This window comes from Hermetia illucens, chromosome 5 (genome assembly GCF_905115235.1).
Source record: "Hermetia illucens chromosome 5, iHerIll2.2.curated.20191125, whole genome shotgun sequence".
Lineage (NCBI taxonomy): Eukaryota > Metazoa > Arthropoda > Insecta > Diptera > Stratiomyidae > Hermetia > Hermetia illucens.
Window position 1 is genome coordinate 25884894 of NC_051853.1, and position 26236 is coordinate 25911129.

General features: G+C 44.2%; 1 protein-coding gene across 1 annotated transcript; it reads left to right on the plus strand.

Moving 5' to 3' along the window:
• Nucleotides 1-26236, plus strand: LOC119657675 (protein stoned-B). Its single transcript, XM_038064701.1, has 9 exons — nucleotides 1-254; nucleotides 324-2066; nucleotides 2141-3244; nucleotides 3356-3524; nucleotides 3588-3839; nucleotides 3891-4072; nucleotides 4129-4339; nucleotides 4400-4551; nucleotides 24551-26236. Exons 1-8 carry the CDS (start codon nucleotides 29-31, stop codon nucleotides 4545-4547), a joined length of 4035 nt encoding a protein of 1344 aa, XP_037920629.1. The 5' UTR covers nucleotides 1-28; the 3' UTR covers nucleotides 4548-4551; nucleotides 24551-26236.

Genomic DNA, 26236 nt, shown 5'->3' on the forward strand with positions numbered 1-26236 from the left:
AGGAAGTTCATCTTGTACAACAGTAAAAATGGCGAACCCATTTTTAATGACCGACGACGATGTAGTGGATATGACAGAAAATACCAATGAAATTGCATTCAATCCGTTCCTTGCGCAGGCAGGTGAAGGCGAAGCAGATTTTGCAGACAATCCGTTTCTTGCTGGGGCAACAAATCCTTTTGCTGGGTTCGGTGAAGATGAATCTGCACCTCAGGCTACCGCGCTTCCGGAGATATCGGCACCGCAGTCCTCTGGTACGGATGTGCCTTTTAGTAATTCACATACCTTTAAATTTATAAGTGCTAATTCTTTTGAACCAACAGATGTAGCAATGAGCTTCTTTGGAACGACTATTCAGGAAACGGAGGATGACCTGTCTATATCCGATCAGAAGCTACCAAACCCACTCACAAATTTAGAGGACGGTGTGTCTGGATATTCAAGTGAAGATGAGTTGGTTAAAAAGAAAGCACCACCGAGGCCGCTGCCGCCATCTCAGACAACCCAGGATCTTATTTTTGCAGTTGCAGATCAGCTGGATCAAGCCAGTTCACAGATGTTAGGAAGGCTGCCAAAAACACGTTCACCGAGTCCGGTTTCAATGAGAGACTTGCATTCGCCTAGCCCCACTCCGGATGCAGCTATGGCAGACTTCTTGGATTGCTCAGATGATATTGTTCATCAAGATACCACTCCATCTGCATTCGAACAGGATTTAATGGCCAGTTCCAGTGATAATCCTTTCGCGATGCCTTCAGTTCCTGCGGTGCAATCAAATCAGGCTGCCGTTAAGCATCCTCCTCGTCCACCGCCACCTAGGCCTGTACCACCACGTCCTCAGCCACCAGCTCCAGTATCACAGGCTATTCCACCAGCTGTAATTCCATCGGCCAACCCTGTTCAGCAAGCCCCGCCATCTCAACCTCAAAACCAAGAACCGGATCTGTTCGACATGTTCGACGCTGCTCCTGCCGCTCCTCCCAAACCCCCAGCACCAAAAACTAAAGAGGACATTTTAAGTTTGTTCAACGCTCCCAAGCCGCAAGCTCAACAACAACAAGCACAACCAGATCTTTTGAGCGATGACATTCTTGGAGATATTTCATCGAATGATTTTGCCTTACCTCCACCCCTAGGTGATCCTATAATACCACCAGGCACAACAGCAGCAACGGTTCCAGTGGCAATGACAACAGATACATTCACCGGAATAACTTCAAATGCACCATTCCCCACAAGTAGTGAAACATTCCCGGTTTCTACAGACAGTTTCCCATCCTCAGAGCCTCAGCCTACAATAACAGAACCACCTGAAGAAGTTGGCAAAGAAATTATTTCTGATGCAATTACCGACAATGTAGTGGTGGAAGAGCTTCCTGAGGAACCGGAAAAAATCGAGGAACCTCAGAAAGTAATAATGGACAGTATTACTCCTGACGCTGGTTGTAGGAGAGCTCCGACTCCAGACATCGAGATTACAACCGTGGAAAGCTTACCACGCTCTGATGATGAAGAAGAACAGCCGGACTTGGAAAAGGATAACGAAAGCGGTGTTGAGATGGATGATCCCAAAAGCATAATAGCTGAGGAATCCGACCAAAGCCACGCGTCTGAATCAAATGTTACTACACAAGCTCAACAGGGGTCGCCTCCATTGGATGCTAGTGTAGCAGAAGTAATCAACGATCAGGAGCAAATGGATACCGGCTTGGATTTCGCACCTTCGGTTGTAAGTGGAAGTGCATCTGCTAATCCGTTTGCTAGCCCAGAGACAGAAGACGTTTATCCGACAATACCATCACATCAAGTGACGAATATATTCGCCGTCGAAGAACCAATACCGCAACCGTCAGCATTTGTAGAGCCTTTTGCAGCGGCCCCTGCTATAGTGCCACATCCTGCAACACCCATGCCAAATATTTTTGCAGTAGATGATACGATACCCAATGAAGCGGTCCAGTCTGATGACTTTGATGCATTTTCTGCCAAATTTGATTCTGCCAGAAAGGAGCCAAGTTTGTTGGATGGGTTTGGCGGAACGACACCAGTTGCAGTGGTTGATGATGGTAAGTCCCTTCTACTTGAGATGACAATTAGCCTTCTCTGAAGCTAACATTGTGTTTCTTTTGTTTCAAAATAGCTTGGGGCGGATCTGATGCATTTGGTTCATTGATTACGACTACTGGCGGGGATGGTTTTGAAGTAGAAGATGAGTTCGACTCATTCTTGGCCATGAAGGCTCCTGAACATGCCGATTTGAGCAGAAAAGATTCGGAATCGCCTACTGAAGACAAGGAGTTCAATGTAGTCATACGGCCGAAAGCCGAGGCCACTCAAGGCCAGGGACAGATTTTGGTTCCACCCCCTCCGCCGCGAAGTTCTCAAAACAATTCCATATACTCAGGCGATTCATCACCAAGATTTAATCCCTTCGATAAAGGTGACGAAGTAGCAAGTGCAGATGGTATTCCGGCAATTCCAGAACCAGCCGCAATGACACGAACTGACTCCCAAGAATCTCCGGGAACGCCTCTTTTCGATGAAGACGTTTCTCAGCCATTAGAAGATTTCCCAAGGATTACGTACACAGGCACTGGATGGGAAATGCAGCTTCGGCAGCCCAATAAGAAAAAGATCACAGGTCAACGATTTTGGAAGAAGATATTTGTGAAACTGGTTTATCAAGGCGATAATCCCGTTGTGCAACTGTATAATCAAGCCACAGACAAGGAGCCTTTCCAGGAGCTACCACTGCAACCCTGCTACTCAGTTTCAGAGATCGGAGCACAGCAATACGATCAGTTTGGAAAGATATTCACTATCAAACTGCAATATATATTCTACAAGGAGCGTCCTGGTGTCCGACCAGGACAGGTTACTAAGGCGGAGCGATTGACGAACAAACTGAGCCAGTTCGCAGCCTATGCAATACAGGGCGATTATCAGGGAGTAAAGGAATTCGGAAGCGACTTGAAGAAATTGGGATTGCCAGTGGAACACGCACCTCAAGTTTCACAACTATTCAAGATAGGATCAATGAGCTACGAGGATATGAAGCAATTCTCAGTCTGCGTTGAGGAGGCACTATTCAAACTGTCGGCCCACAGGGACAGAGCACTCAATTATAAGTCTGAAGAGGTTCAAGTGACGGCAGTTGATGAACTTTACGTCGAACAGGATGCAGAAGGACATGTTCATAAGCAGATAGCGAGAGTTCGGCTATTTTTCTTAGGATTTCTTTCAGGTTTGCATTTTGTGCAAATATATTAATCATTGTGTCATTCATCTGATCCTCAAATGCCTTTTTTTAACTTCCTTATCTTCGAGGCATTCAATTAATTCTGATACTTTGCAGGTATGCCTTGGATTGAGTTAGGAGTAAATGATTTATGGCGCCAGGGAAAAGAGGTTGTAGGACGGCATGATATTATCCCAGTCGTGACGGAGGAATGGATCCGATTAGAAGGGGTCGAGTTCCACAACACTGTTCAGTTAGATGAGTACGAAAAGTGCAGGATAATAAAGTACGGTCTCTTAGTTTGTAGTATTTGGATCCTTTAGATTGACTTCTATATCTTTAACTACAGATTCCAACCGCCAGATGCATGCTACATTGAACTGATGAGGTTCAGAGTGAGACCACCCAAGAATCGTGAGCTTCCCCTCCAGGTTAAGGCATCGTGGTGTGTGAATGGGAATCGCGTGGAGCTACGGGCAGATGTTTTAGTTCCAGGATTTGCATCACGAAAACTTGGACAAATTCCATGCGAGGATGTTTCCATCCGTTTTCCTATTCCAGAGTGTTGGATTTATTTGTTCCGAGTGGAAAAACATTTCAGGTAATATCCGCGCCGTAACTTGGGGGGTAATAATTGACACACTTTTTCCAGATATGGTTCCGTAAAGTCAGCTCACCGGCGAACTGGTAAAATCAAGGGAATTGAACGAATATTAGGTGCTGTAGATACTTTGCAGGAGTCCTTAATAGAAGTTACATCTGGCCAAGCGAAATACGAGCATCACCATAGGTCAATAGTGTGGCGATGTCCACGATTGCCCAAAGAAGGACAAGGTAAGCTTTTCGAGACCATTCGATTCCTGATAGAATACATGAGGTTTAAATTCCAGGTGCTTACACAACCCATCAAATGGTGTGTAGGATGGCTTTGACATCCTACGATCAAATACCTGAGCAATTGGCGCCTTATTGTTATGTGGAGTTCACCATGCCAGCCACCCAAGTGTCGCATACAACCGTTCGTTCGGTAAGCGTTCAAGAGTCAGATAGTGATGAGCCGCCTGAGAAATACGTACGATATCTGGCCAGGCATGAATATAGGTAAGCTCGAAAATAAGCTCCTGGTGTAGCCTTCCGTTTTACTTATTTTGTGTTTTGCAGGGTTGGAATTGAATACACAACTGCTGAGACGCAAAATGCTTATTTGTCCGCCACTCGTCCTATTAAGGAAGAACCACCTCAGCAGCAGCCACAACAGATGGCAACATCTCCAATGGCGCCAAGTGATTCCGATTCAGAATCAAATTAAAACTGTGAGTACCCAATCTTGTAAATAGAAGCAGCGCATAGCAGTCCACCACAACTATGCGCCTTCATTACTGGTTCGCTGAAATGTCCTTTAGCCCTCTTCAGGTCTTCCCTAAAGTCTATATTGCTTCTCTACTGTCCTGCGCCATTCCGTTGGCATGATCCACAATGAAGTCCTGCCTTCCAATCTAGACATCCACTAATTCCTAGCCAGTATGCCAAAGGAGGTCTTCGCCCCATATTGTGCCTGGCCAAGGTATACCAAAAGTCGTGGCAGAGACAGGTGTTTGTGAAGCTTGCAGTAACTGAGACGATCGCTTTGCAAGTACTGCTGCCGCATAATAGTACAGAGAGACCATTGACGCGGAACAACTTCAACTTGACATTTGATCTATTGGAAACGAGTTTTCAAAGCCATATAAACTGACCAACGACCATACTTGCCTTTTTCTTCAAATCCAATGCCATTTGGCCGAGATCCAAGGCTAGAGGAACTCAAGCGCATCCTATTCACTCGCTCCCCCCCCCCTTCCCCCCCATTTGCAGTGGGAATTAGAGCCTTTCGTTCTCTAAGCTCGTCGATGCACTTTCGAGTATCTCCAGTTAGCCGAATTTTACAGAGCCCTTCGTGATGCAGCCGACGACCTGAGTAGCGGCAGAGGAGATATTGCTAATTCGTATTGTATTCAATATGTCTCCCGTTCAGTCAGTTTCTGCCGACCGACAGCTGGGTCACCAAAGCAGATCCTTTTGAGCATAGGAGCTCGAGGTTCTCCATTCCTGTAAGAAGATATGAACACAATACTCATGCGAAGCAAACCAAGAATCAAGTGACTATCACGCTCGACGCGAGCTTCAGCGCTTCTCTCATTCTGGACAGCAAGAAGAAAACTTTTGAATCTACTGCAGATTACAATATGGTCGATCTGATTGCCCTTACAATGTCAATCAGTTGAAGGCCTAATGGCAGACCCCGCACTGCCAAATACTAACCCGTGGAACCTGCAGAATGCCACAAATTTCTCACCATTGTGATTACTTTCCCATAGCCTCATTTCCACACCACTTATCCGAACAAGATGTTATCACACTCAACTTTGACATACAGCTCACCAATCCAAATCGTAATGTCTCCTCTCCCTGATTGCGTTAAATTGCTCCTTCCCCCCTGGTGGGGGGGGGTGAATACATTTACCCCACCTCCTGCCACCTGGCTCTTCCACCGGTGAGGCTCTATCTTCTTTGCAGCGAGAAAGATCGGAACGTAATAAGCAACACGGCTCCACCTGTCAGCACTCCTCTGCAAATCCTCGACAATGTTGTCTGGAGAGAAATCCCCTGTGTTTAGATGGTGCTGCTGACGAATCCCATTCCACCTTTGGCAAGAAGAAAAGTGTGATGGGCGTCGTCTACAACTCCATTACAAAACACACAATTCGGAGATCGTGCCTTTAAAAACTTGCGCATGTAAGACTGAAAATCGTGCCCACTTCAGAATTGGGTAGGGAATAGTCAGTTTCACCATGCTTCCGATACATCCACGGGCCTAAGTTGCCGATGAACCGCGCAGTCCATCTGCTTCTAGTTTAATTTTGCGAAGAGAGTTGCGACTCGTCTAGGGTGCGTTGTCGTTCTTCACGAGCAACCACCTTCTTTCGCTCTTCTCCCTCGCGCTTGTGAATGGCTTGACACTCCTTAAAAAGAAGGGCAACGGGGATCACTCCCGCGATCACCATCACGGCCGATTCAGAGACAGTGCGGTACGCAGACGTCACCCGCAAAGCTCCCCGTCTCTGCACTTGCGCGAGACGCATACGATATACCTGATTGCCAAGAGTGTCTGCCCATACCTCTGCAACGTAGAGCAGGACAGACTGTGTTGAATTCATCAGGAGATATCGGCTGCTAGACGTAGGACCCCCAATACTTGCCGTTAGCCTACTTACGGCCAAAATTCCAGCTGGAGTCCTGTCCGCTGCTGCTTTGATTTGCTCAAAAAAGTTCATCTTTGAGTCAAGAGTGACCCCGAGGTTTTTTACTGCTGGTTTTGACTCGATTATCGAGTCGCTGAATGATATGGGATGTAGGGTCTGAATTCACTTTTTAATCAGGATGACCACTTCGGTTTTTTGCAGTGTAAAGTTGAATCGCATCAATATGCCGAATCTGCTTGCTTCTGTTCGACAGTGCGTCCGGCAGCAAGCACCTCGACATCAACTGCATAACCGGCCTAGGACCGGATCTCTAAAACGCTGCCTGTGATAGTCTACTTAAACTCAACATGCCACAGGAGTCGCGCCTGGTTGGTTATGCAGATGATGTCGAGGCGCTTGTTTCTGGACGCACTGTCGACCCCTCGCATCAATATGCCGAGCCTGCTTCCGTTCCGACAGCTCAACAATTTTTGCTTTAAGTGAAATGAACGATGATTCTTCCAGGTCGAGCTTCTATGCCGCAGCCTCCATTCATTCTTTCCGTATATTTTGGGACATTAACGGAGTTTTCTAGCCTAGGTCTTTTCCGCCTTGGATATTGGAAGAGATGTCATAATCGTTTAGATTCTTCTAAACGAGTCCGAATCCCTAACCCCTTATGCTCGGAAGCGGTTGGTGTTGCTACTGTTTTTGACGCTCGCTGTTTTCCCTCCACTTCGCTTTTGCGCTTTTGTTTTGGATTTGTTGTTTGTCTGTCTGCCTGTCACTTGCAATTTCCTTAGAAATGATTAGACTTATTGATACAAAATTTGGCAGGAAGATGGGAACTATGAAAACCCACACTCGCGGCAAATTCCATCACTGCGAGTTTTACTTAAGGGGGGTCCCCATACACCACCGAATATAGCCCTTTTCGAAGCAGGTATTAGTTTTGACATTGACTGATAAGGAGAGGAGGCGGGGGCGAAAAGTGTCAATTACTTTAAGGACCCATTCGCAAAAACTACCCAACCGAAAAATCTGAAAAAAAATTACGGTGGTCCATACAAATGGTACCTAGGCGTCAAATAAAGTTAATAACAGTATATTATTTTAATTTGAAAATGTGCTGCGGGCCCCCCTTAAGTTCATCCTAGCTAGTTAAAATTGCAGAAATATAGATTTTAATATGAAGCGAAGCATCTTATTACTAACCTTTCTTACCTGAAGCTTGGAGCTTTCGGTTTCTGACTTGTTTTATATTCAAAAAATTGGTAAGGGTTTCTTTAGAGCGTCCGTCCTATAGAACGCTGTTACAAAAAGAGGTTGCAAATGATATTTGCTCCGATTGATCCATACTCATACCGTGCTTATGAATATAATCGGAGCAAATGCCATCTGTACTCACTTTCGGTCATGCTACTCCTCTAGACAGAGATGAAGCAGCATCCGAAGAGTTACCTGCGGAGCAAATACCATCTGCACTCACTTTCGGTCATGCTACTCCTCTGGACAGAGATGAAGCAGCATCCGAAGAGTTACCTGCGACCTTTCTAGCGGAACATAATGAAGCGAAAGGAATCATCCAATACCTCCGGTTAGTATTCTTCAGGCATCATTCAGATAAGGGTAATTTACATCTTAAATTCCAGGTTGTCTGAAAGATGGTGTAAATTCCATAGGTATATTGCTGCGTTAAGAGCTTTAAATTGGAATATGTTTTATTGCTCCAATTAGATATGGCGTAAAATGCTGATTACCATGAAAAGTCATAAAATTTACTAGTACCTTTTATGTTTGATAGGTTGGCGCCAGTTTAAATGATGCATGACCGGAAAACACTTTAACCAAAGCAGCTGTATCTAACTCGAATGGTTTTCTCATGAAAATATCTCAGCAACATAATAAGCCTCCTTATAACAGGAAGGAAGAGCGTGAGAAATCCATTCGAGAAGCCTATCATCATCTGTCATCAGAGAACTAGCTTGGAACCATTTGACACATTATTTGGAGCTAGCCCTCCGCTCCCCCAGAATTCTTTCCACCAACAGGAGGGGAGACGAGAAATGGAGTTGTTAGTTCAAGGAACCCAACCCCCTTGCCATATTGTCCCTCCACCGGTTGAGCCCAATTTCCATCGCAACAATAAGAACCCCAACATGATGCGCAACATGACTCCATCTACCAGCGTTTTTCAGCATCTCTCTCTCTCTCCTTGAGGTTGGATAGATAAATAATCAATCTTACTATGTCTCCGGTTCAGCCGTGGATGAGCCATGCAGCCCATCTCCCTCTTGCTTCATTTTGGCAAGATATTTACCTCTCAGTAAGTGTGAGTTGACATTCTTCGTAGGCCTGATCTCTCTTAAATCTTCGCTCTTGCGGCTTAAGATGGCTTTGAATTCCCTAGCAAGGGGGGCAACGGGGATCACTCGCGCCACCATCATCACGGATGGTTCAAAGATAATGTGATAAACCAAACTCCCCGTCTCCCCGCACGCGAGAATCAGTGCCCGTTCAGGACAAAGCGATCTACTAATATCGGGTCACTACCCAGCCCCGAAGCAGCTGGCTCCTGATATACGCCACAACCACTACCTGGCCAGAGGTACACTCACACCACCCCGTGAGGTCCGCTCCGACATGTAACGGTCATTCGCGGTTCGCTCTTCATCGAGAGACTTTCTCAAGGCTACCTAGGGTGCAGGTTTACTCTCAGCTAAGGGGCAGAACTACTTACTCAGGCACCTCGAGGACATCACTCCCCATATCGTGAGCGACCCGTTCAAGATCGCTAAGGATCCCTGAAGGTTACGCTGAAAGGTGTTGGTGGGATGGAAAGACGCAAAAAAAAATCTGTAAGGCCTGTACTCGACTAATCTTCGTCCCCTAGGTAATGCGTATCTGCATCATAAGTCGGAAGTCTTATTTTCCAGGATTAGATAGCTGCTTTAGGCAAAGGAACTCGAAACTTTCCAATTGGGTAATAAAGTAATAATTACCATGAAAGGTCATACCAGGGTCTTTCGTAGGTAACAGGTGGGGTTTTTAATGATATGTAACTAAAAAGTGGCGTGACCAAGCATCTGTCACGAGAGAGAGTTTCTTTAATGCAAATATTTGAAGTGCAATCATGCCAAAGCGTAACATATCGCGGTGCATATGCCTATCCTAACATAAATAATGAGCATGAAGAATCGGTTCGTAAAGGTGTGTTATGAAAAGTCCAGAATTTTCTATATATACCGAATGAACCTCTCAGTTTCATCAGTACTTTTCCTTTTGGTAAAATAATAACGAAACTACATTTGAAATGTTCCCGAAACTCCTTGTATTTTTGGTGGCAGTGCTTACAGTGTTTGCAGTAGCACATGCTGGGATCTTCCCTCTTTGTAGGGAGTCAGGTGATATGGTAAGTAATGAAGCTTTCTAGCTTCCTTTGCAGAAGAACCACCTTTTAATGGAACTCTACCAGAGCTGCCGCAATAAACTTCCATCTCATTTCACCAACTAATATTTGCAACACTTACACTCAGAAGCTGTAAATTGACCTGAAGTAATTTCTGGTTAATTAAAAAAAGAAAAGTATCTCTAACATACCTAGCGCATACTTCACAAGGGTTAGGACGCAGAGCATATCACTACTTCTCACACTAATTTTCCAACAATCTGATAAACTAGTCTTTCACATTTTTTCAGTGTGTCATTGGACAGGAATGTTGCAGCAATGTTTGCCGTCAAGCCAAGTGCATCTAAATCTAATTTTTGAATGTGAATAAAAAGATATTAGATAGTCGCGTAACATAGTTTTGTTTATTTGAATATGTTCAGATAGCATGGCTAGCTATCTCCAGCAAAATTTCCAGATGCTCCCCATCTAAGAGCTAACTACTCCTTAGAGTGCTTAACTTCGGTGAACACTTGTCGAGTTTCGTTAATCAGAGCTTCGGCTATCAAATTTCAAAATTCGTTTAGATACTCCTGAAAAGGCGTCTCTGGATATAGATGGGATACAGTTCACTCGGCTTAATAGTATTTACGGTTAAACTGGGAAGTTCATGCCTGCGTCGAGGTAGTGACTATCCTATGAACTGCAGATTTAAAATTCACTTACAAGACGATCAAAGAAGTGAAAAATTTGTAGGCAAGCAATCTTCTAATCTCGAATTTTATTTGAGCTTAGGAAACGGCTACTATGTCTCGAAGGCGGACCATTTGGTCCTTTTGGTTTCGTCGGCGGAATATTTCGGAGTTGGACAATGATGTGAGCAAGCTGTGTTACGCCAGTAGTCCAGCGATTCCAATGTTGAAGTAATGTTTATTACTCCTGCAAAGCTCACTGTCAGGTCCTGAGAATCGGTGTTAGATAGAATATCTCAATAGTATAGTGTTGCTCACAACGCTACTAGATGGCGGGCGAATAGGTTGCCCCAAGAACATTTGATGCAGTACAGTAGGGGTGAAGTGCGAACATCTCAGGAAGGAACTGAAGTGCATGTCAAGTAACCGCGAAAGATGGCGGTTAGGTATGGTTGACACACTACGCCCAGCGAAGAGTTGAAGGGCAACCGTATATATATACATTGCAGGCTGCATTAATACGTTAGAATGCTCAAGACGTCTGCCTGCGTATTTTGTGAGGAGAGTGACTTAACCAGCACTTGTACAAAGTCGGTTAATGCACAAAATTATTATTTCTAAGATATTATCAGATACAACCTTGGCGTTCAGGTCAAAATTATCATTACGTCAATTTTAAAGGAATAAAAGTTTCAAGTTTATTGGTTACAGATATTCATATTTTTGAGCGACTAATTGTCATTCTTCTAGGCACTAGGGTCTGAATTTGGAAAGAAATTCTGAATTGTCCTATTTATACTCACTCTCCTAGCCATCAAAGGGAGGGGGGTTGGTTGTGTAGCTAAGCCTTCATTCACTGTTTCGACCCCTTTATTCGTTCCACCCAAGAGGTCAACTCTTGGCATTTTTGAAGAGCCAGGAGCAGTTATTGCCTTAATTGCTGTGGAGAAGTACACCTTTCGGTTTTGGCTAACGAAGATGCTGTAAACACTTTTCAGAAAGGGGGTCAGGCTTGGTTGTAGAACTCACCTTTGTCAGCCCAGTGCTGGTGCGTGGTATGTCCTGATGCGTCAGCGAACGCTACACCCATAGCGACCACCAGGCAATCTACTTTGAGGTATGTCCCGAGCCACAGGGCAAAGGCCAATCATGCCCCAAACCGAGAAAGATTTCAGGCTGATCTGCAAAAGCTTTGGAAAAGTAGACCTTCATGGGGGTGTGATTAGATCAACAAGCAGGCACCTCTACAGAAAGAATGGTCGACGTGGTCCAATGCATCGTCAAAGCATGTGATACGTCCGTGACTAGAAGGTACTCATTCCCCAGTAGAAGACCAAACTACTGGTGGAATGGTGCACTGACCAGTCTTCGATCCGTCATATCTTCCGACAAGACAGAGGATTGAAAGATTGATCCTTCAAGTTAAATGGAGTCAGCCTACAGTCTACCTTACAGACAGCCGAATGCAAGGGATTCGCCTACTCTTTGCTGTAAAAATAAGTGGGCAGCGAGTCGAGTTGGTGATGCTGTTGTGCCGCCACGTCAACTACGCCCCCTACCTCCGATGTCAGGAGGCAGGTTCATCCGCTCCAGGGCAGAGTTAGAATGATGCATTCGGAGTTTGGACATAGTTGTCCATATCTGAAGCTGGATATTTCCTAAATCGGTCTTCGTCCACGGCAATATTCCGAATGCATAAGCCAGTGAAGGGATAGCGAATACATTCAACGCGGTTGTTTTATTCTTCCCCGAGAGATGCGATCTCAGTACCAGCTTTACACATCCCAGGAATTCGGACAGCAGAGCATCGTTCAGATTACCAACTCGAGCATAGGTTCCTTGCAGAAATTCTAGGTAGGATGAAGCAGCATCCGAAGAGTTACCTGTGGCCTTACTAGCGGAAAATAAGAAAGCGAAACGTATCCTCCAACACCTAGTTTCAGTTAGTACTCTACAGGCCTTCAGATAAGGGTAATCTACATTTTAAATTCTAGATTGTCTGAAAAATGATGTTAGATGGTACCAATTCCATAGGTATACTGCTGGGTTAAGAGCTTTAAATTGGAATATATTGGTCCAATTAGATATGTTGTAAAATGCTGATTACCATGAAAAGTTATAAAATTTACTAGTACCTTTTATGATTGATAGGTAGACGCCTGTTCAAATGAACTACAACTACACGCTTTCGCTATCGCTAATATGCTTTGCTCTCTCTACCTAGCTTTCCGAGAACCTTACACTCCTCCTCCTCTATTGTACGGCGTGTAGCTCCAGGGCGGCCTTTCCAGCCCAATGGGTTCCATGGCATGGTATAATCCGGAATGTCGTTATCCCCTTTCTTTAATATGTAACCTACACTCCCATATCTGTTGCTGATCAATACGGCCATGGGCATCTCGCCCCTATCCTGTTATTGTGTCAGGTCAGAATCGCCCAATGACACAACACATACATGAATTGATGAAAGCTGGGACTATTGACGGAGTAGGGGTGATTACTTTCCATATAGTAATCTGAAATAGTAAGCGAGGAGCAGCCTCAACTTGATGATGGGATAGTTGCATTTCCAGTTTTTGATCACAATAGTGACAGATAAGAAGTTTGCGGCTTTCTGCAGCTTCCACCAGATCGGTATCACCGGTGCACTATTCGAGTATGGATTTTGGCATAAGGCCATTTGGTTTAAACTCACTGGAAACGTTCGCCTAATCATATTGATCACACTGCGTTCAGGAGTAGATTTAGTAGTTGTGTTCTGTACTAAACAAGAGAGGTGCTGACAGGAACCTCGAATGCGATCATCATTTGTTGGTTGCGTTTCGCGTTCACATCTTCTCGCAGAAGTGGGGACCGACAAAGCGCAAAGCACAGTAGATTCTTCCTCCGGGGCCTACCCGTCATTCGACACTGGGAAATCTATCTTACTGGCTGAACATCAAAGATTTTGAATAGCTCTCCGGTGAACAATGATGTGCATTGAACCGCCATCAAAAGTAATCTTTTCTCGAGCCAAATGAAGCTGTTATTCACGTCCCGAAGGGGTGCCACAACTTCTTTCTGCCTATTAAAACTTAGAAGCGTGAGGAACTTTAATGGTCGACCTCCTCCACGGAGATGAGCAGCTTGAGAGCTTTACGGAACACTTCGCCGTGATTGTCAACCATATAACATTTGGTAAGGATGAAATTGTTGTTCTTGGCAGTCTGTGCGTCTTCTACTCAGCTGCAAATCCTGGGAATCCATTCTTTTTCTTGGTGAATGGAAAAAGCGAATAACACCAAGATTCCAAGAACGATATCCACCTTGAATGGGTCAAAAAATGTTAACGATTTCGTCGCTGAAGGTATTTCTTCAGGCGCAAACTCACCTCTGCTCTGCCAAACAGCGAACTACGAGAACAATTCCAGGTATTGTTGACTTGGATATTCATATAGACATTCGAAGGCCCAACATGGACGTGGAATAGATAGGTCGAGGGTTTTACCTTGTTTCGTTTCCGCCTAGACACAGGTTTCTTGCTGGAGAAGAGAGCCGTTCTGGTTGTCCTTTCCACTCCTTCCTCTAGTATATGAACAAACCTTAATGGGCGGACATCAACTTTTTTCAAAAATTGCTGACTATTTCGTCGTTAGTAACAACTGTATCCTCAAAAATAAGTCGTTGGGTAAGTTAGGCTAGCAATTGAGGCCAAAATCGACAGTGTTTCGGTCAATATAATTCACGCCCATGTCCAATTTTGAGCTAATATAAGCCAATAAGCTTCTCTGCAAGCAGTGGTAAGTTAGCGGCAGCTGAATTGCTTCTGCATGACAATGTCAACTCCAGTAAATTCTGAAAAATAGATTGTTCTCACATAAAAGCTGGTCCGTGTACTAGGAGGAAGGAGTAAGCTGGTCCTTAAAGCTAGTGTAGTCCACAATCAAGCAGATAGATAACTCAGGACCATTCACTCCTTAAACAGAAACTATGTCAATTGGGGGAGGAGCGAGGGCAATTACGTGATACCCACTGTCGCAAAAATATTACCCTAAAATCATCCTGAAGGATGGGGTAGGAATTGCTACATTACCAAGTTTCAGATGGATCCACCGTATCATTCTAACGAGTCTCCGCAATTTAGTTCCTTATAGACTCAAGCACTTCGGCATTTAGATATCCCACATCCATAAACTGGTTAACTCCATAAGGGGCATTTTCTTTTATGTACACAAGGATGGTATCTGATTCCATTCAAGTGAACTTTCTGTACTTTTTTTCTTTTATTCGTATTCGGAGGCGGAAAATCTTAAGACCCATCTGCTGCAGCTCCGATAACCCAAACTTCGGAGTGAGAGCGAGCACGTATGGGATTCAAATCCACTAAAAGCCACCCGCGGTCTCTTCAGTCTCTTCCCCATGAGGCCACTATTTAGGTATTACTTCGTAAGGCGGATTTGCCTTAAGGCACTCGTGACTCTCGTCCGTCCTTTCTGATTTTTATAATTGCGCTTGATTCTGGTTCCTTCTCTCCATTCCAAACTCTACGGCAAAAAACTTGCCCGGGTGCAACCAATGTGTCCCGTGAGGAACTGTACAATGTGCTAGTTGGTTTCTCTACGTTTCCCTCTCAAGCCATAGCCTAATGCTGGGAATGATCCTGTGCATCCCCCGACCATCATCATGCGACCCAGGCCACCCGTCCTGTGTGCTCTTTCATACGTCTTGCATGGTATTTCATTCGCCAGAATGTCAACTGGGACCATGTCTGCCACCACCATTGAGGTCACATCTGATGTAATTTCAAAACCATCAACCGGTTAACCGGATTCACCTGCTTCCTTTCCTAACATTTTGCAAGCGCCTCCGCCCACACAAGTGACGTCTAAAGCAGAATGGATCGCAAACCTCTGACTAAAAGCAGTCTTCTACAGCGTTTTTATTTACCAACATTTGACAACATTCTTCCAAGTACCCTAAAGTTCAGTTTGGCGTCAATTATCACGCCCAGGTATTTGATAGCCGATTTAAAGATGACCATGTCCACCGACTTCTACATTCATGGTGCTTTTTTTTTTACGATTTATTTTTAAAATCCCTTCCATTTCCTCATTTAACAGAGGTAACCCGGTAGGTTCGTAGCATAAACCTCCTCATCCTCTTAGCATCTTGATTCAACAGCTACATCCGCAAAATCTAAAATCGTGGCCTCCTCTGAGACGGCAAGCATAACCACTCTATTATACATAATATTCCACAGCACGGTTCCAATTCCGTACCGTACTACAGGGTTCTCTCTGAGAGCTATTTTTCGACCAGACTCGTCAAATATCAGGGAACACATATGTCAGCCAATTCAGCCCCAATTGGCTGAATTAAATACGTTTTTGAAATTCAATATTAACACGGCGCTGCAGTCACCAGAATCCAGTATATCTTTGCCCAGCTCATCACCATGCTTATTGCATCCACGGTAGAGTGGGCATCGAAATCCCTACTGGCGCTGCCGCAGGCCATTCCCAGTTGCCGTTATTTTCACCATTGTCTCCAGTAGACAGATCGGACGAAGTGGTGCACCATCTTTCACTTTTTCCACTGGGCAGAGAATATTCGTTCGTCTAGGAATGCCTGAAACGTATTTTGGAAAGATCGAGCCTAGGTTTTACTGCCATCTTGAAGGTGCTCTGGTAAGGATGCCATGTATACCTGATGGCTCGATTCACTTTTGATCCCCACGCTGATTGTCTCATCGTCCTTTTGCGTGCAGTCCTCACTGGCTTGCCAATCAACTCTTCTGAGTAAAGCGCTCACATGTGTCAAGTCCACTAAACCCCACGCCCACTTCCTCTGAAAGTTTATGTGGCCCCACCATTCATGAATACAACATCTAGCTCCGCTAATGCTTCTTAGCGAATACCTCCTCTGACACCCGCTATGATTATCGGCCAACGCCCTCTTGCAGCCAGGACCAGAACGACCAACATTTGCTTATACTCGTCAAGTATAGCAGTATATGTAAACTCCTTTCGACTTCGTCCTGGTAAAGCCTTCCTCCGGGTTCTCCATTATTCCCTGGAAGGTTTGTTCTCCGCTCGCTCATAATGATGTTTGGGCTGTTATCTGAATCTTGACCTAAATCCGACCGCCGTGACTTCAATATGGCTCACTAATTAGTTCCACGTTGATATCTTTCTCGCGGACAGTTTGCGAGAGTAGATCCTGTGCCACCTAATAGTGATTGCTGTTTATTTGTATCAACCTCATCTGTGGCTTTCTAAGAGGGTTCTCCTGTATCCGGCGCACCTGCTGTTGCCTGCAGTGTGCTAACCATTCACATCGTCCTTTCCTTTGCACAGCATCAATTTGGAACCGCTCCACAGTCCTTGTTGATTCGGATCTCCTGTATAGCATCCACCTGGCAATGGAACATGCCTTCGCAATGTGATCGATTTCAATACATCCAAGGCACAGTTTCAATGTCACTTGCTCCTTAAGACGATACATAGCCCAGGGTATTCTAACTCTACCTGCGGCTACAGTTTGAGTCCTACCTCCATTGGTATGCCGGTTTGTGTCCACTGATAATAGAAGTGCAGTCGAACTGGTTTTGCGGGGCCTGGCGAACCTGTTCCTTTGTGGTTACGTGCTTGTATTTCTTGAGCTCCAGCATAAGTTCTGCCTTCTGAGACCATCTACTGCGGCTAACATTTGCCCATATATAGGCGAGGTCTGGGTGTGCCTTCACCAATCTGCGTCGTAACTTTATCTGTCCTCTTCTCGTCAATGTTTGGTTTTATTTTTGGTTATCCTTTCTGTACGCAATTTTTATCCACGGGTGGGCTTTTTGTGCCCACCCATCCGGGCTGCTCATAAGTATGTCCATACACCCAACTCTCCAGATGCGTGTATGTGCATGCCCATAAGACATCCTTCGATGGGAGATGTGAAAACTCCACACAGGCTCTATAGGCTCTACTTATCTTATCCTCATATCCATCACGATAACCCTGTAAGGTGTGTTTTTTTTTGTTTTGGAGTAGGGTAGCCAAATTTACGCACGCTCACGCACTGAGTGTAGGTCAATCTACCAACAAAACACCTTTCTGTCATCAGAGAACTAGCCTGGAACCGTTTGACACATTATTTGGGGCTAGCCCTCCGCTCTCCCAGAATTCTTTTCACCAACAGGAGGGGAGAGGAGAAACGGAGTTATTAGTTCAGGGAACCCAACCCCCTTGCCATCTTGTCCCTCCACCAGTTGAGACCAATTTCCATCGAAACAATAAGAACCCCATGACTCGATCTACCAGCGTTTCTCAGCATCTCTGTCTCTCTCTCTCCTTGAAGTGCGATAGATAAATAATCAATCTTGTTATGCTTTCGGTTTAGCTGTGGATCTAAATTGTGGATGAGCCATGCAGCCCGTTTCCCTCTTGCTTCATTTTGGCAAGATATTTACCACTCAGTAAGTGTGAGTTGACATTCTTCGCAGGCCTCACCTCTCTTAAATCTTCGCTCTTGCGGCTTAAGATGGCTTTAAATTTCCTAGCAAGGGGGGCAACGGGGATCATTCGCGCCACCATCATCATGGCTGGTTCAAGGCTCCAATGTGTACAGGCATTCGCGGTTCGCTCTTCATCGGCAGGCTTTCTCAAGGCTACCTAGGACTCCCAGCTAGGGGGAAGAACTACTTACTCAGGCACCTCGGGGACATCAGTCCCCATATCGTGAGCGACCCGTTCAAGATCGCTAAGGATCCCTGAAGGTAACGCTGAAAGGTGTTGATGGGATGGAAAGACGCAAAAAAAAAAAACCTGTAAGGCCTGTACTCGACTCATCTTCGTCCCCTAGGTAACGCGCATCTGAATCATAAGTTGGAAGTCTTATTTTCCAGGATTAGATAGCTGCTTCAGGCAAAGGAATCCGAAACTTTCCAATTGCGTAATAAAGTAATAACTACCATGAAAGGTCATACCAGGGTCTTTCGTAAGTAACAGGTAGGGTTTTTAATGATATGTAACTAAAAAGTGGCGTGACCAAGCATCTGTCACGAGAGAAAGTTTTTTTATGCAAATATGTTAAGTGCAATCATGCCAAAGCGTAACATATCGCTGTGCATATGCCTATCCTAACATAAATAATGAGCATGAAGAATCGGTTCGTAAAGGTGTGTTATGAAAAGTCCAGAATTTTCTATATATACCGAATGAACCTCTCAGTTTCATCAGTACTTTTCCTTTTGGGAAAATAATAACGAAACTACATTCGAAATGTTCCCGAAACTCCTTGTATTTTTGGTGGCAGTGCTTACAGTGTTTGCAGTAGCACATGCTGGGATCTTCCCTCTTTGTAGGGAGTCAGGTGATATGGTAGGTAATGAAGCTTTCTAGCTTCCTTTGCAGAAGAACCACCTTTTAATGGAACTCTACCAGAACTGCCGCAATAAACTTCCATCTCATTTCACCAATTAAAATTCGCAACACTTACACTCAGAAGCTGAAAATTGACCGGAAGTAATTTCTGGTTAATTAAAAAAAAGTATCTCTAACATACCTAGTGCACACCTCATAAGGGTTAGGACGCAGAGTATATCACTACTTCTCACACTAATTTTCCAACAATCTGATAAACTAGTCTTTCGCATTTTTTCAGTGTGTCATTGGACATGAATGTTGCAGCAATGTTTGCCGTCAAGCCAAGTGCGTCTAAATTTAATTTTTGAATGTGAATAAAAAGATATTAGATAGTCGCGTAACATAGTTTTGTTTATTTTAATATGTTCAGATAGCATTTCTAGCTATCTCAAGCAAAATTTCCAGATGCTCCCCATCTAAGAGCTAACTACTCCTTAGAGTGCTTAACCTCGATGAACACTCGCCGAGTTTCGTTAATCAGAGCCTCGGCTATCAGATTTTAAAATTGGTTTAGAAACTCCTGAAAGGCCGTCTCTGGATATAGATGGGGTAATAGTATTTACGGTTAAGCTGGGAAGTTCATGCCTGCGCCGAGGTAGGGACTATCCTATGAACTTGAAAGATTTAAAATTCACTCAAAGTATTGCCTGCTTATCACGAAAGACGATCAAAGGAGACAAAGATTTGTAGGCTGCTTTCCTTCTTCAAATTTCGAATTTTATTGGGACTTCTGAAACGGCTACCATGCCTCGGAGGCGGACTATTTGGTCCTTTTGGTTTCGTCGAATATTTCGGATTTGAGCAACGATATGAGCAAGGTGTGTTACGTCAGTAGTCCAGCGATTCCAAGGTTAGACTAATATTTACTACTCCCGCAATGCTCACTATCAGGTCCTGAGAATCGTTGTTAGATAGAATATCTCAATGGTACAGTGTTACTCACAACGCTACAGAGGGCTTGGACAAGCTGGGCTCTGATCACAGCTTGCTTGAACATATTATTGCCCCGGAGACCATTACGACAATGAGGAGCGGGGTTTTTCGCTTTCACTAATTTCAATCGCCACTTTATATGACTAGCAAAGGAGTGCAGCCTTAATTGTCTAAGCTTGCAAGGTCCCTTCGTGAATCGGCGGTTGTCTGACAGCATTTAGAGAATCCAAAGCCCCTCGTAGGAGGTAAGAGAAAAATTGTCAAGACGCTTATATCAGGTCTCGAAACTTGGCCAAATGACTCTAGATTCGAAAAAAGAAGCAAGAATAATCGCACTTTTCCACTGGACCGTTATATATCTGAGAATCGTTTTTTCTGAGGGCGATGCAGCCAAACTTAATTACGCTCAACTCGTTCATTATCTAAGGTAAACTGAAGGAGTCCCGGATTATTACAATTACCGATAATATGTAGACTTCGCAAAAAATTGTGAAAAAAAGGAAACATGCATCCATTGTGGGAGTGCTTTAACTGCAAATACCGGACACCCGACAAATAGAGGCAATTGTCCCAACACAAAACAAAAATAAGCTACAAATGCTGCAAATCAATCCGCTGAACGTGCAAAGGTCAAAAATGGTGTCGAACGAACGCGGAAATTTCATTATCTATAAATTATTCTTGCCGATGCCAATTGCGCCAAGAAGAACCGAAGTAACTGCCGGAGGTGATCGCCAACATAGCATTAATTGTCCTCACTAAAACTAGTGAGCTACGTATCTACGAGTCGAAGAGAAATCGTTTCGGCCATCAATGTACTCAATCGAAGTAAAGCCGCTGCACTTGACCATCTTCCTGTGAAGTTATTTATCACTGTACCTGCAGTTAAGGCTGCATCACTGGGCCTGCAGTTAAAGCTGATCTGCTGCTTCCACTCGTACAGAAATCTTAGGAATCCAAGAGCTTTCCCAGAAAGTGGAAGAAGGGGATGATCGTCAAGATCCCAAAGAAGGGGACTCGTTTTCTGTGTGACAATTGGAGAGGTGTCCTGTCGTTGCAAAGATAATAGCCAAAATAGCATATCGAAAGCAGGGAAAGAGAGCAGCCTGGTTTCCGCTCCGACTAATTACATCAACACCCTACGGACCATTTTGGAACAGTGCGCAGAGTGCAGATCTTCACTGCACCTGCTCTTCATCGATTTCGGGAAAGCGTTTGGTAGAGTGAACAGGGAGTGTGTCTGGAGGGTTCTACGCAGAGCTGGCAGAAACTAGCAGTCATTATCAGAGCGACACATGATGGCGCAAAATGCCAAGTGCTGCATCGAGGTTAAATTTCAGAGGATTTTGAGATTGAAAGCGTAGTTTACCAGGATTACATCCTGTCACCAATATTATTTCTGCTTATTATCGGTCGCATTATGATACCTTGTCCGGACGAAGAATTCAACGGACTATGACATCCATAAACTCCATAACACATTCCATAAACTCCTCGACTACCCTAATGTTTGCTCTCTCATCGGGTAATGGACCTTCACCAAACGGCTGTGGGTCATGGCACTGCCCCTATTTGCATTAATGGGCAGAGCATCGAAGATGTCGATCAATTTGTATATCTAAGAAACGTGGTTTCTTCTGACCATGTACTGAACTAGACGTTGCCCAATGCGCTAATAGTACTAGTCCCGCTTTCGCTGCTTTGTTTAAAATCTGGAAATGCAGTTATTTCTTCATCAAGATCAAGTTGAGATTGTTCTGTATTAGTGTTATTTTTGTATACATGGAAAGTGATCGCCACTGTTCCTTAAAGACTCAAAGCCTTCATCTTATGATCTGGCCTGCTTGGTCACCTAAGACTGTTACTCTGATTTGACTCAGGTACTCATTCACAGCTGAGTCGACTGAATTGGAAAGAAATTCAGGGGTGGTTGGTTGTGTAACCAAACCTTCGTTCACTATTTCGACCACTTTATTCGTTCCACCCAAGAGGTTACCTCTTGAAAGGTTTGAAGAGCCAGGAGTACTCATTGCCTTAATTACTCTGGAGAAGTACATCTTTCGGTTTTGGCTAACGAAGGTGCTGTAAACACAGGGGGTCACGCTTGGTTGTAGACCTCACCTTTGTCAGCCCTGGGCTGATGCGTGGTATATCATGGTGCGTCAGCGAAAGCTACACCCATAGCGACCACCAGGCAATCTTCTTTGAGGTATATCTCGAGCCACAGGGCAAAGACCATGCCAAAAACCGGGAAATATTTCAGGCTGATCTGCAAAAGCTTTGGATAAGCTGACATTAATGGAGGTGTCGCTAGATCAACCTGATAAAGCAGGCGCCTCTACAGAAAGAGCCGTCCACATGGCCCAATGCATCACCAAAGCATGTGACGCGTCGGTGACAAGCAGGTGCTCATTCACTAGTAGAAGACCAAACTACTGGTGCAATTGTGCACTGAGCAGCCTTCGATCAGCCTGCCACTGAGCCAGAGGAGCGGCTCAGGGGGCGGTAGGTAGAGTCGATCAGGGGCAGAAATAGTGCGTCAATAAAGCAGCCCGCAAAACTCTCAAGCTCGCATTCCACCGAAGCAACAGGAAGTGCTTTTATGAACTGTGCTCAGAAGCGAATGTAAACCGCAGATCACGTGTCCCACCCCCTTGTTGAAAATCGTCCAGGGGTTATTCCCCTAGCAAGAGGAGGGCGTGGACATATTTCAGCTACCTTTAAATGTGGCGGCAATTCCGCCAGTCACCAGAGACGAGCTGCGGTAGAATAGGTGATAAAAAAGCGCCGGACCTGGACCGAAAACCGAATAAGGCCCTTAAGCTTGCCATAAAATTCAGACCGGACATGTTTGCTGAGTTGTTCGCGTGCATGTACGAGGAGATATTTCCAGCGTTATGGAAGCGGCAGAAGTTCGCACTTCTGCCCAAGCCTGGTAAACCTCCAGATAAACCATCATCATACGGACTTATATGACTTTTAGACACTGTTGGGAAAATTTTAGAGAGGGTAACCTATAATAGATTGTACCTGGTGAGAGCCAATGTGGCCTTTTAGATCGGCAGCAGGGGTTCCGTAAAGACAGATCAACCTTTGATGCCATGAAATTGATTACTGGTTAGGCGGAAGATGCAATTCACGGAAAGGGTAGTATCAGAATGTATTGCCTGTTAGTAACCCTGGACGAAAAAGCGCTGATTGTTGTCGCAGCATCTCGAAGATGTTGAGTTATACTCAGGCGAAGCAATCAGTGTTGTTAAAAGTTGGCTAGAGAGCGTGTCCGGATGGAGCAAGTGGTTAGAGCGCTGGGCTGTCGTAGCAGAAGGCGGCGGTTCAAATCTCAGAAGGATTTGTTATCGTGGCTGTATGTCGGAGGCCAGTCGACTCAGCTGTGAATGAGTACCTGAGTCAAATCAGGGTAATAATCTAAGGCGAGCGCAAAGCTGACCACATTGCCTCCTACAGTGTACTGTAGCGTACCGTAGCGGTCCTGAATGAAGTGCTCTAACACACTTCAAGGCCCTGATCCAACATGGATTGTTGTGCCAACGATTATTATTATTGTAGAGAGCTCTGGTCTGACACTTGTGGAGGCAAAAACGGAAGCGGTCCTCATTACTAGGCGCAGGAAGAAAAATTACGCCTGTATTAGAATCGGGAATCATATCATCACTTCCAACACAACCATCAAATACTTAGGAGTCGTGACAAACAGGAAGCTCAGTTATAGGCAACATGTACAGTATGTTTGCGAAAAATTACCTCTGGAAAAGATGATGCAGAACGTGTGAGGACCACATTATACCTCTAGGTTGCTTATAGCCAGGGATCAGGGACCCCAGTTTAAGAGGAGGCGTTGCGGATGTCAGTTAACGCTCACAAACTGAGTGCAGTCTACCGGAGGTCCGGGGGTATGTTCTGCCTTCTGGACTGTCTCAGATGATGCAGCATTCGTCATCTCAGGAACGATGGGGATTGACATCTTGGCAGATGAGATGGCGAACATATACCATGCCAAGTCAATCTCTCCATTACTGCAGACGAAGAGCACTAAGAGGGAGAGATCCATAAATAGATGATAAGAGCGGTGAGAACGCTGGGGGAAGGCTCATCCCTGCCATTAAGGAGTGGTTGGAAAAATGACACGGCGAGATCAATTATTATCTCACCCAGTTTCTTACAAGGTTTAACCCGGAGACCTCACCCATCGAAATTGCGATGGCATCCCAGAGGACCGAGAGCATGTATTCTTCCACTGTCCGAGATTTCTAGAAGAAAGGACGAATCTAAAGGAGACTTTAGGTTAGGTACTGGTGCCAGAAAATCCAGTGCCAAAAATTGTATGGTAGGATTCGGATCTGGTCAACTCCGTGATCGCATCTATCCAAAACAAACTGCGAAAGGCGGAGGAGAAAAGCGCGTTCACGTACGCCGCGTATAGAAGGAAAGTGACCAAGCTAGAGTGAGCTGACTCGGACTTAATACCTTCTGGTGGTTCCGCGGGGCAGGGAGAGAGTCGGGGGTGGTTTTAGTGGATAAAAATCCCACACACTTGTATGACCAGACCAGTGTCTTTTGAAGATGTCATTTCTACGAAATTCGCCGAGTCAGCTAGTTGATTATATAACAATACAAACATATTTTCAGTAAATGTTAAAATATCTCTTTTTCTCTTTTGCTTTCAGAAATGCTCCAACTATTTACTGCTGATAGAACTAACTGTAGCCAAATCTATTTATCTTAAGCTTAAATGAATATGTTCTACTGCTCGTCCTCCATGTTCCAACCATAGAAGTGTGACCACAGTAACGCAAGCAATATCACAAAAAAAGATACTTACAACTTTTGCACGAGTGGATGATATATTTACAAGTCTTAGATGAATACACGAAACTACATACATTTGACTGTGTAATAATCAAGCCATATGCAGGTACATATACTCAGATAAAAGCAAGAAAACCGATACTGATTAGAAAATACACAAGAATAACTAAATTCACCGTGTGTCACCATACGACCTAGAATCTAAGCCCACCTCATGCAAATCTCATGTAAAAACTACATCAAATCAGTCATTTATTTTGTTCGTACTGCAAGTGTTAAAGGAATCTCTTAGTTGACAATAATGAGCAGAAAGTATTGAAGTAATTTAAAAATGATTAAATGATAGAAAGCACTGTACATTCATCAAGTAAAGGACAATTTGCAATCACCACTTCGAATAAACGGAAAAATATAGAGAAATAAACGTAATAAAGATAAATTAATATAAATTGTTGTTGGATACATTACGAACTGTTTATTCGCAATATTACATAAAGCATTAAAATTTAAATTTAAGGCAATATAGTTGTTTCAGATTATTATCACTTTAGTTTAAAGATAGGAGGGGCGTCGAGTATAATATTTACAAAAAAAAACCATAAATTAATTTATCATAAAACTTCCGATGTGATTTATTATCTTCGAAATGGACGATCCAGAATGGCGAAGAAATTTCAGTGAAATTAGGTTAGAAATATCATAAACAATAATATTCTTAAATATCAACTTAGTAAATCTAAATGTATCTTGTTCACGGTATTCATATTTCTATAAATAGATACATATATCAGCAACTGCGACTGAAGCTTGAAACAATCTTTCGATGTTAAGCCCTTTCACAATGGTTTCCTTGTGCTTTCGTTTCTGCAGATGAATTGCGCTTCTAAGCATTCATTTTCCGAATTATTGTTTCGCCGAAGTGGCTTGAAATATGAAAATTGAGTGAAAGTGGTAAAAGGGTTATGAATTTCCTTGGAAAATTTAGATACATTCAGTCAACCAATTAAAAAGTTGGACAGTTGCGGCAATACAATTTGAAGTCAGATATCTAGAAAGCGCGATAATATTTTTTAATAAATTCTTGAAAGAAACGAACAATTTATATGTTAAAAGAGGGACGAAGACGGCCATGGTTTCTTACCAGGGCAGAGACAACTCCTTAGACGCTGCTTCACCTCTGCCCTGGGAACAACGTGATCGAAGCGGCTCGCAGATGTTATACGCTCCATTTTATAATTCGCTAAAGACGACAGGAGTTCGAATTATAATCAACCTACAGTTCAGACCAAAGTTTGACCGGAGCTAGACAACCTTTTTAGGTATTGGGGAGTTCTAAGCCCGCATCAATTGATGCCGCACCGGACCAAATGGAGAGCAACTTGCTCCCACTCTTGATGATCTTGGGTTTGAGAATTATAAAAAGGAACGTATAACATCTGCGAGCCGCTTCAGTAAAGCTGCTCTCAGGGCAGAGGTGAAGCAGCATCTGAAGGGTTTCCTCTGCCCTGATAAGAAATCCTAGCCGTCTTCGTCCCTCTTCATTT